Source organism: Penicillium alfredii (assembly GCF_028826965.1).
Source record: "Penicillium alfredii strain IBT 34128 chromosome Unknown utg000010l_segment0_segment0, whole genome shotgun sequence".
In the NCBI taxonomy this organism is placed as follows: Eukaryota; Fungi; Ascomycota; class Eurotiomycetes; order Eurotiales; family Aspergillaceae; genus Penicillium; species Penicillium alfredii.
This window is the reverse complement of record NW_026622707.1, coordinates 2,032,631-2,044,872: the sequence shown is the minus strand read 5'-3', so window position 1 is coordinate 2,044,872 and position 12,242 is coordinate 2,032,631. Positions and strand designations below refer to the sequence as shown.

The 12,242-nt window shown below is 33.6% G+C and overlaps 3 protein-coding genes across 3 annotated transcripts; 2 read left to right on the top strand and 1 right to left on the bottom strand.

The window, feature by feature from the left end:
* Positions 1-8,740: 8,740 nt before the first annotated feature.
* On the top strand, positions 8,741-10,090 carry NUU61_008295 (alkene reductase; the record flags this gene model as incomplete). Its single annotated transcript, XM_056658820.1, has 3 exons — positions 8,741-8,995; positions 9,055-9,690; positions 9,752-10,090. 3 exons carry the CDS (start codon positions 8,741-8,743, stop codon positions 10,088-10,090), a joined length of 1,230 nt encoding a protein of 409 aa, XP_056509113.1.
* A 518-nt stretch (positions 10,091-10,608) lies between these two features.
* Positions 10,609-10,901, bottom strand: NUU61_008294 (uncharacterized protein; the record flags this gene model as incomplete). The annotated part of the gene is made up of 2 exons (XM_056658819.1): positions 10,609-10,749; positions 10,812-10,901. The coding sequence occupies 2 exons, from the start codon at positions 10,899-10,901 to the stop codon at positions 10,609-10,611; spliced, it is 231 nt and encodes a 76-aa protein (XP_056509112.1).
* A 380-nt stretch (positions 10,902-11,281) lies between these two features.
* On the top strand, positions 11,282-12,242 carry NUU61_008293 (uncharacterized protein; the record flags this gene model as incomplete). The annotated part of the gene is made up of 4 exons (XM_056658818.1): positions 11,282-11,308; positions 11,412-11,765; positions 11,829-11,927; positions 11,952-12,242. 4 exons carry the CDS (start codon positions 11,282-11,284, stop codon positions 12,240-12,242), a joined length of 771 nt encoding a protein of 256 aa, XP_056509111.1.

Genomic DNA, 12,242 nt, shown 5'->3' with positions numbered 1-12,242 from the left:
TAGTTAGGAATAACTTTATACCTTACTATTTTAGTAGACCCTTTATAATTATCCCCTTTCTTAAAGTTAGGTAGTCTTAACTAATATATTTATCTTATTACTATAATATAGACACATTAACGCGGTATCTTTTTGTGGGGTTTTTGTTTACCTTACTATCGAGGCGATAAAGAGATTATATAGTTAACTAGTAAATAAAGATACGTTAAATTATATATTTGAGTCTTTATTTATATTTTTAAGTAGTAACTCTTTTCTTCTTTTTCTTTTCTCTCCTATATTATATTCGTCGCGTTTTATCTTTTATTTCTTGCTGCTTCTACTATTTCCTATTCCCTTTCCGTGATTATTACCATTATTATACCTCGTTATTATTATTTAGGTTAGTTATTATACCGGCTAGTATATTCTATTATTATTTTATCTATTTTTCTATAGTATACTAAGTATTTTCGGACTAAGATTAAGGTATATAACTCTAAGTCGCCCTTTATCGTTAAATATAAACTAGATATAGTAACTTTGGTTATCTATCGGTAGTATTCCGCCTATAATACGTTATATAATATAGTACGTTCCGCGGTATCTTTATTTTAGTTTATACTAATATTTTTTAGGTTATAGAGGGTATGGTTAGGGACGCCTATAATCTATAGGTAATCCTTAGCTAGTTGAATAAGGAATTTCTAGAGTCTTTAACTAAGGGTACTCTTAAGGAGGGGGATAAAGAGAAGGAGAATAAATAAGAGAAAGATATACTAGTCGTAGCCGGAAAGGCCACGATAGAGCTTATAAAGGCCTTTAATATAATAGAGTTAACGTATCGCCGTTAGTTCTCTTTTATTACCGCCTATAAATCGATTATAGTAAATAGGATCGCTAGTATTAGTATAATTTCGCTAATATTCTAGTAGGCCTAATATAAGATTTATATAATGTATATCGCTATTTATTATTAGGATATAGCTATTTATATCCTTCCGTCTAAGGATCTCTTAGGGAAATATCTCCGAAAGTTCTAGTCTTAGTGTCTTCTCCGTTTAGTTCCGGGAGATAATAATTTTATATATTAGATAGTAGTAAAATAGGGGCTTCTAGAGGCTCTATAGTCGGTATCCTAAGATAAGTATAGTCCCGATCTAGCGGTCTCTAATCTAACTAATAATCCCGATACCGAGCGTTACCTAAAGTAGTTAAAGAAGAACTTCCTTATTCCTATTCCCGAGTTTTAAGTAGAGTTCTATACTCGTGCCGTTATTTTATAATAATAATAATAGTATTATTCTAGTAGAGTTTCAGTAGTTTTCTATTTAGTTTATAGGATTTTTTTTTAAGTAATATCTTATTTTTTTTATCTTTATTTCTTATATTTTATAATAGCTCTTTTTATATTCGCTATATTTTCTTCTAGGATCTACTAATTATACTCTAATAGCTAGCCCTTTTATTTAACTAGGAAATAGGATTTTCTATTAAAGTGTTAGTAATCTTTTACTTCTTTAATCTCTTATTTATTATTATCTTATAGTTCTAGTATTAATATATTTCTATTATTATTTTACTTTTTATCCCTCTATTTCTAGGGTTTAAGAAGTAATATATAGAATATATTATAAATTTAATTATACTAGTTTAGTAGAACTAGTTGATATATCTATAATCCGATCTTCTTAAGAATTCGGAGAGGTCTAATAAACTTAGATACTAATTTCTTTATTATCTTTAATCTTAAATTTCTTATTAATAAAGCGATTAAATCCCTATATTTAAATAATATTTTTTTATAGGTTTTATTATAGTATTTTATTTATATTTCTATTATTTTTTACTATTATTCTATTAAGTCTTATCTTAATTTTTATAGTTTTTTAGTATATATTTCTGCTGCTAGAACCTCTTTTAAAAGTATATTATCCTTAGTATATAGTCAGAAATTAGGCGAATATCCTATTAAGGTCTAGAATACGGATTTCCTTATTATTATATTAGGGGTATTATTATATATAAATTACGTATTTTTTAGTAATTTTAGCTATATAATCTATTCTCTATTAATAAAGTAGCGAAGATAGCGTTTTAGTGTCTAGTTTATCCTTTCTATTTAGCTATTAGTTTATAGATAAAATACTATCGAAAGGCGGAGTTTAATATAGCTAATATAGTATAACTTTAACTAAAATTTATTAGTAAAGAGTGATCCTTAATCTAAGATAATTCTATCTAATAGCCTATACTATAGTTCTATTTTATTATAGAATAATTCTATAAGTTCTATAGTATTAATTATTACCGATACAGCGAAGAATAAGGACTATTTTGTTAGTCTATTAATAATAATCAATATCGCGTTAACTTCTTAGGTTCTATTTTTGTTTAGTAGTAACCCTATAATAAAGTCTATTAATAGTTTATTAAAAAGCCGAGATAATATTAATAATAATTCTAGTTTACTATATAAGTAATATCTTAGTATTATTATTCCTTAATATATTATATATATCTAGATATATTCTTTTATATTATCCTAAAGTCTAATCTAGTAGAACTTCTTTTTTAGTAGCGTTTTAGTCCTATTTCGCCCGAAATAACCTATTAAGGGGTTATTATAATAAATACTTAGTAACTTCTTTCTAAGGTTCTCCCTTATTAGAATAAAAAGACGATTCTTAAATCGAAGAAGACCTTTTAAATTAATACCCTAATTCTTAAAGTTTTTAGATATCTAATTTAATATAGTTTTTAGCCTTTATATCTCTAGATCCTTATCTTAAATCCGTTTAATTATTATCTATAATTCGGTATTAGCTTCTACTAAATAGATATACTCCTTTTTTATAAATACCCTATATCTTATATTAGGGTATTCTTTTATTTTTTATAAGTTTTTCTTAGATAGCCTAGTTAGCTACTTTTATATTAATAGACTCTCTTCTACTTTTTGCTATATAGATACTAAACTAAGGATTATTTTCTTTTAAAGGTATCTTACTAGGTTTAAACTAGGATTTCTTAATAATAAGGTCTATAACTATAATTACTTAAATACTAGTTTTCTATAGGTTAGATAGTAGCTCTTTAGTTATAATCTATTTTTATAATAATATAAATAATTCTTTTCCTAGAGCGTCCCTTTAAATAGAATTAGGTTTTCTCGAAAGTCTATTCGTAGGATTACTTTTTCCTAACTAGTATTTAATTATAAAATTAAATAATATAAGATATATATATTAATATATCTATCTTTTATTTAGCTTAGTTTATTTTATAAAAGATTAAAGGTTTAAGTAATCCGATAATATTTTAATAGTAAATCTATTATCTTCTAAGTACTATCTCTAATATTTAAAGAAATATATAATTATAAAAAGTTCTTAATCTAATATATTATAATTTAACTCTACTCTAGAGAATAATTTTAATTAAAAAGTAATTAAGTAATACCGATCTTAGTTATCTAGTTAAGAGAGAATATTAGCTATTCCTTAATTTAATATATTTATTTTAATATATATTAGATATTAAGGATTAAAATATCGTAATAGAGGTATATTACGAAAGACTATAATTAGATATTAAAACGCTACTTTTTTATAAATTATAAATTAGTAACTTCTAGGTTTTTTGCTATTTTTACTCCTTTTAAATAATATAGTTAAAGATATTATAATACGAGAGAAGTTATAGATAAATTATCGATAGAAGTTATAGAACCTAATAAAGACTTAGATATTGTAGTAACTTTTAGGTTCTAACCACGAAACGATAATATTAATCTATCGTTAGTCTATCGATATATTATTTTAGTTTATAATAAATCTAAGGAATTCTACTCTTTTTTAGTAAAATATATATTTCGAAGGTTTTACGTAAAGTCCTACTTCTCTTATTCTTTTAAGGATTTACTAGATATAATAAATATACGACTCGCGGTCCGATAAAAATATTAGAATATTATCTAAATATATAATATAGGAGATATTAAATAATCCCTATAAGGCGGTATAGATATAATTCTAAAAAGTAATAGGAGTATTAGTTAAGCTAAATAGTATAACTATATACTTAAAGTAACTATAATATATATAAAATATAGTCTTCTATTCTTTACCCTCTTAAATATAAATATAGTAATAGGCGTCCTAGATATCGATCTTACTAAAGTATTTTATTTCTAAAAGTCGATCTAAAATCTCCGAAATAAGAGATAAAAGATATTAATTCTTTACTATAATCTTATTAAGTCTCTAATAGTCTATATATAGACGTAATCCTCTATCTTTCTTTAGAATAAAAAGGATTAGTGCTTTAATAAGACTTTTTAAGGGTCTAATCCTTCTATTTATAAGATTTTTGTTAATATAGGTTCGTAATATTTATAATTCGCTTTATAATAAAGGATATATTAGTTTATAAGATAGGGAATAGTTATTTTCTAGCTTAATAGTATAATCCTATAAACTATTAGATAGAAGGATTTATAATCGCTCTATTAAGAAGATATTAATAAATTAACGTAGTTTTAAGAGGATTTCTGAAAGATAGATAGTTAGTTCTTCGTTTTCTTTATAAAGTAACTAGACTTCCTTCGGGAGTTTTACGATAATGTAGATAATAATATATTTTTGATATTCTTTCGTGAGTTCCTAAATTAGTACTAACTTAATTCTAATAGCTTTAAACTATTAACTTCGGTTTTATAGTAAAATATAGATACAATACTTAATAAGCGTTATTATTAAGAGTAAGATTAGACTTCTTTATTTATAAAGATCTTTATTAATTATAAGATAAAGATAAACTATTAATTTAGTAGTCCTTTAAGAGTTAGTAAGTATAATAAGTATCTTCTATATACTATATAAAAGGGTTTTTTAATTATCTATTATTCTAAGTAGTATTAACGATAGTTTTACTCTCTATAATTTATACTTTTCCGCGAATTCGATACTAATAATATTAATCTTAGCGTAGGTATCTATATCTATATATATTTTAACTTTATTCTATAGTAATACTAGAATATAAAGATAAGTCGTAGTTCCTATTTAGGGTAGTAGAGTTAGCCGCGTAGGAATTAGACTAACTTATTATTATTTTCCGACTCGATCCAAGTTATTACTTATATACTAGCTTTCTTATTTAATTTATTAGAGTAATAATTAGCGAGATAGGTTTTACTTTAATAAATATAATATTAAAAGGTTTTCTTATCTCTTCTAGTTAGGTTCCTTTCTTTTTTTAGGTCCTTTCTTTAGGTCCCTAAGTTTTACGGTTTAGTTAATACTAATTAGTCCGAAATTACTTATTTATAGGTCCCTTAAGGGTTTTAGGGCCTTTTCGTTTTTATATCGATTATAGTAATCCCTAGTAATATATAGCTAGGGATACTATCCTATCTCGGTTTTTAGATAACTTATATATATATTTCTATATATATCGCCTAAGGTTATAGGTGAATTTCGAGAATATCATAAATACCCTTTTTTTCTTATTTTAGTAAGGGAAGTATCGCTTTAATAAATCTAAAAATATATAAAACTCTCACGGATCCTACTCTAGACGCTAATAAGCTCTTTATAATTATCTTATAATATTAATTTTAAGAGTTATAGTATCTTTAATAAGAGAGAGAGTCTAATTCTTAAAATAAATCTATAAAATATTAATATTTCGCTATTTTTCCTTAGGTTTCTTAATAATATACCGGTACTATCTCTATTAATAGATAGATTCTATATATAATAAGGCTACAATAATTTACTATTCTTTGTAATAATACTTCTATAACGCTTTTTTAAAGATAAGAGAGAGATCTAAGAGTTATTCTTCTCTCTACTAAAAAGAGGAGTAGATTAAGAGTATTAAAATATTTCTAATCTAGATCTTATTTTTATCTTCTATAAGGGATAAACCCTAATTTCGTTATTAATTCACTAAAGATTTGGTAATATTCCTTTATTCGAGTTAACTTCTTATTTATCGGGCTATTTATTATAGCTCTTATAGATATTAAAGTTTTTCGATCGTTTCCTAGGTGGTTTATAGGTCTTTATCTAATTAAGTCTGATTAGTTTCGGATAGAGGGGTTTATAATATCTCTTCGGGAGTATTACTCTAGTATATTATAATAGATTAGGTCCGTAAGGTTATCCTATTTCTTTAGGTGATCGAAGAGGAAGATTTAGAATTATAAAGAATATATTTATTAGGGTATAAGGCCTATCGATTAGGTAAAGAAATAAAGGGAAAGAGTAAAAGAAAATAATATATCCTTATTACTATTAAGACTAAATCTTATCTTATTAGCTAGATACGGGAATATTAATTTATTATATAGTATCTTCGTAACTCCACGTATCATCAATAATATAAACGACTAGGTCTCTATTATATATTATGATTATTCTACTATAGAGTGGATCAAGCAACAAGTTCCGACTTCCTTCAGGATCATATAATATCACCTGATTCACCCCTTCCGTTAGTTAGGAATAACTTCATGCCTTGCCATCTTGGTAGACCCTTTATAGAAGGTTTATAAATATTTATTTAAGTAAGATAATACGGGGTATATCGAATTTTTTCTTTTCTCTTATCCTTAGTTAATTTAATTGGCTAATTTATATAATAAGGTATTTATCTTATCTATTTTTATATGATTTTATTGGCTAATATTTTAAGGTTTTTATTATAGATTATATATATAAGACTAATTAGTTTAGTATACCTATATTTTATATAGTAGGTATGACACTATTAAATTATATATTTACTATAGCTCTATATTTTATACTTAATAAGGTTAAAATAAGCTATACTTAGGTATTTTAGACCTTTTTTAATTAACTAAATCTCTTATCTAAATTTGATTTTCGTCCGATTTTAGTAACTAATCGCGAATTAGCTTTAATAAATATAATATATAGTATCTAGAGATATTATACCCTATATTTACTATATATTTAGTATATTAACAAAATAGTTTTGACAAGGGTAAAACGAGATATTAGCTAATTAGACAAAAATACTAATATATTATTAATATATTAAAGTACTCTATAATCCGAATTTATTTATTAATAAATTAGTAATATATTAAAAATATATTTATCTATTATTATTCCTAAGTTTTGTATTATCTAAATAATTTAAAATTTTTTTAGAAAATAGCTTATAGTGGTTTTATAGAAAAAGGTAATAGATATAAATATAATCTTTACAAAAAAAATATATAATAAAAATATAAAAAAGATCTTTTAGAATTATTTAATAATACTTTATTTTGTATCTAATTAACTATATCTTTTTTTAATCTTAAAGATGATTAAATACTTAAGATATTAAGTAGTATTAAGAGAACTCTTAATAAAAGTAGCTGTAATTTACTATTTATAAAGATAAGAAGAGTAATAGAGTAGTAAAAAAAGAATAATATATTAAATAAAAATATATTCTTAATATATTATTTTAATTATAGTATATAAAATTAAAAGTATTCGCTAGAATTAGTATTTAATCTAAATATGGCTTAAATTCTAAATATAGACCGAGGTAAAATCAAATGTTTATCGACCTACTTTTAAATGTTTATTTGACCTATAAGCTCCTGTAGGTTTTCCGCTATTAGTGCTGTATTTTCTTATATAATCTTTTTTCGACTTTGCCTCTAATCACATAATAGTTTTTATTATAGCTTAACCTACTATATAAAATAATTGAAGTCCTTATTTGCTAGATTAATATTAAATGTATATTTTTTAATATTTTTTAATATCTTTTAATATCTTTTAATATTTTTTTAAAATTATAATAATCTCTATTTTAGGTTCTAAAAGTGATAAAAATTTTGAATGCTAAAATAGTCACGTAAAGAGTTAAATACGTTTATGGTCTATCTCGACCCCTATAATTCAGTACTTATTCTAAGGTTATATATCTTATTTTGATACTTTATGGCCCTTTATTTACAATTTTCTTGTATATTATTTTAAAATCAAGTATAAATTATCTTGATATTAGCTACTATATAATTTTTATAGTAGTAAATTATCTTAATATACTTAAAAATATAGATGAAAGAATAAATCATATAAGCTAGAGTGATTATGTCAGATTTTGCAGTGCCAGTAGCGGAAAACCTGCAGTGCCCCTATCAATACCCACAAGCGCATCCCACTGAGTTTGCGCCCCACATCCTACTGAGCACTCAGGCGGATCCGCCGGACCTGCGTTCTGCCTTCGGCGCACCCCAATAGGCTGGGGGGTCTGGGGGGCGCCGTGCCCCCTAGTAGCTAGCTATATTATTATTAGCACAGTATAGGAGTCTATTCTACTTCTCTGTGCTGTAGCCCTCGATCTGCCATGCTTCCCGGAACGCACCTGCGAAAGCTGCCCACGCACGACCAGTTCCTCCTGCAGGAGATTCTTCCTTGCCCGCACCTACGAATAATAGAATTTCTATCTCCTCAGCCTCCACTGGCGGTCCCTGGAACGAGACTGGTCCACATAAATCTTATATCTTTCTCATCCCGGAATCCTGCCGTGATTCAGTAGTTTTTCGCCCCATCGTCTTCGTGCACAGGTGAAGCCTCGTAGGTTTGTAGATCATCACCGGATTGTTGGCTTATGCCGGATGAAGTGTACCAAATTTCAAATGGGGGCGAGATGGCATTGCAGTCCTATATCTCTTCATTTCTCCTCGAGAGAAACCCAAGGATATCCGGCCAGATAGCATCCCATAATGACCAGTTGCCTCCACCGCAAACAATCGGCACTTTTCCAGCCCCTAGCAATCGCGAATGGCAAGCATATCCTGCGCCATCGTATCATCCATGCGCCGTTGACCCGGAACCGCGGAGTCCCGTTGAATCCCACCAGTACCCCAGATGAACCGAATCGGATATGGATCCCTGGAGACCTCGTCGTGCAATATTATGCTCAGCGGGCCACCGAGGGAGGGCTAATCATCTCTGAGGGCATTCCTCCGTCGCTTGAGGTATTTCACTGGATGACCCAACTTTCCTCTGTGTCTCACACGTTTTCGTTTCATGACAGAGCAATGGCATGCCTGGCGTACCGGGACTCTTCACCCCTGAACAAGCAGCGGGCTGGAAAAATGTCGTCGACGCCGTGCATGCAAAAGGTGGGTACATATATTGCCAGCTGTGGCACGCCGGCCGCGCCACCATCCCCCAGATGACCGGATCCCCTGCGGTTTGTCCGTCCGCGAGTATCTGGGACTCGCCAACCGAATGCTACTCGCATCCCCCCAACGGCTCTATACAGCCCGTCCCTTACGCGAAGCATCCGCCGATCGAGATGTCCGTGTCGCACATCCAACAAACCATCTGGGACTACTGCAGCGCGGCTAAGACAGCAATCGACATCGGGTTCGATGGCGTGGAGATTCATGCGGGCAATGGGTATCTCCCGGAGCAGTTCCTGTGCTCCAACGTTAACAGGCGCGACGATGCCTACGGCGGCACCCCTAAGAAACGCTGCCAGTTTGTGTTTGAACTGATGGCAGCGGTGGCCCAGGTCGTCAGCGAGAATAATCTCGCCATCCGACTATCGCCGTTTGGTCTATTCAACCAGAGTCGTGGCGAGCAGCGGCTAGAGACTTGGACATATCTCTGCCAGGGCCTAAAGAAGGCCCACCCTACTTTATCATACGTCAGCTTTATCGAGCCGGTTAGTTATCGCTGTCTACACATGGAAGAATTCATTGCTGCTGGCTAATCCCTATCCACAGCGCTACGAACAAGTCTTCAGCTATGAAGAGAAAGATGAGTTCCTCCGGAACTGGGGTCTGCAGGGTGTCACCCTCGACCGGTTCCGCCAGATCTTTGGAGCAACTCCTTTCTTCTCGGCCGGGGGCTGGGATGACCAGAACTCCTGGGGCGTGGTGGAGTCTGGCAAATATGACGGGCTCTTGTACGGACGGCATTTCATTAGCAACCCAGACCTAGTACACCGGCTGAAGGAGGGGTTGCCGTTGTCCCCGTATGACCGGTCTCGGTTTTATGGGCCCTTCGAGGACAACGCCTTCCGGTACACTGATTATTGCACAGCAGAGAAGCTGGGACAATAGATGCTGGAATATATAAGAGCGGCTAGAACGCTAGGGATACTGTATATAATATAAGGGACTCAACCTTAATATAGGAAACTTCCTATTGACTACCAGAGGCCACACAAGCGCGACCAAATTTATTACAGAAATCGTGCTAGGTCCATCTGCAAACACTATCTAAGCCTACGCAAGATAGAGTGTATTCGACTATGGAATTGAATTCGATTCGAAAAAAATTGCTCAACCATAAACCCTAAATCCATGAGAACAACACCAATCTGACCAATCCACCGGACACCTCCGGGAAGATGGTCCCATATGTACAGTGACCTAAACCAGAGTATACAAACAGGAACACAGCAAGGATTGAATTGCATTCAGCGAGCAAGCGAGCTTCTCGCTGGCGGCTTGAAAGCATGGCTCTTCTGCCGCACGGCCTACAAACGGAATCGGCGCTGGCGCTTCGTATCGTTATCTTCTTCCTCGTTTTGCAGACCACCACTCGACCGGGTGCCAGGGAACAGACCCTGCCCGGTTTACCTTGGTGGGTTGGACTGCTGCACCAGCTTGGCACGGTTGGAGAGGAAGAATAGAGTGGCAGGGGACATATCAATGTAGTCGAGATTGGCGAAATTGTAACCCGGGGTGGCAGGGACGTGGTAGCGGCCGGAAGTAGACTGCTGAATAGGTATGGACGGCTATTTGGGCCTGGGAGTTGGGGGTGTTATTTTGCAGAAACCCTCGACGGCGCCCCGGTCTGCGCCAGAGCGGTGTCCACTGGCGGATGGAGTGGAGGGCTGGAGAACCCGCAAGAGAGTGCCGTTAACATTGCTTAGAGCAGGGGGCTCCATGCTCTTGTGGAGCTTGGCGCCTCCTCATAGGATTATAGAGCTGTCGACCAGGTAAGGGGTCTCATCGAGCCACTTGCTTTCTCTTTCGCAACTATAGATCACAATAAGTAAGGGCAGGGAAGACGTTAAGGAGATAACTTACTGAAGAACCTAACCGACCCCAACACACTTCACCAGACCTGCCGCCTACTTGACCTTCTCCAGAGTCCGTAGGCCACCATCCTTGTATACAACATGAGTGATTCCCACTCTGTGATCCCTTGGCTCTTCCTTATCTATAGGCGAAAGACTGGAAGGGGGGTTCCACGACCAGGACTTGACCCACCGAGCCCCCATCTGCTGCAGGAGCTCCACGAAGATGCCAGAGGCATCTTCTCCCTCGGTAGTATGGACATCCACATGCACGACAGCACCACCCAGAACTTGCTGAGTAGCAAAAACCTTTCGAGCGGACTTGGTGGGGCTGCTTGCTGTAGAGGGAGCTCTAGGGGGAGCTATCACTGGCGTTTCCCACTTCTACGTCTGGGAGTACTGGGACGACGCTTCGGACTCGGGCTTCTCTCGACCCGTGCCGACTTCCGGGGTGGAGAGAGCACAGGGGCGTTGTCATTGTCGGGAACAAAAATAAACCCGCGTACGCGTGGAGAGGACCGAGTCGAGCACTTGCTGCTAGAGCTGACTTTATTGAGATCCATGCTGCTTATGGCTACCTACTCTCTTCGTTCTTAAGCCTATCCTCCAACAAACGCACTGATTCTTACGGTGGGAGCTTCGAGAACCGTATCCATCTTTCTCTTAAGGTTACCCAGTTAACGCGGGATACCGTCGGATCTAGAATGCCCGTTTTTCTCCGTGCCTCTGCCTCCGATTAGTTTGAGAAGAGCTGCCCTGAGGAACAAGGATAGAAGCTTGAGAATACAGTTGACTTTGCTCATGCTTTAGCGGAGCAGGGTTGTGTTGATCTTATTGATATTTCTAGTGGTGGAGTTCACGCTACACGAAAGGTTACATCTGGCCCGGCTTCCTAGGCACCCTTTGCTGCTGCTGTGAAGAAGGCTGTCGGTAACCGTCTACTCGTGGCCGCTGTTGGTATGATCAACCATGGCGATGTGGCTGAGAATATTTTGCAAGACGAGAATCTGGATCTCATTCTCGTTGGCCGTGCCTTCCAGAGGGATACTAGTTTGGCATGGGCTTTTGCAAAGGATCTGGATGTTGAAATTGCTATGGCGGCGCAGATCCGTTGGGGTTTCACCAGCTTCCGCAACGCCTCAGATTACATTCAGCCGAATTCCATGAAGGCATCGATCTTCGATTAA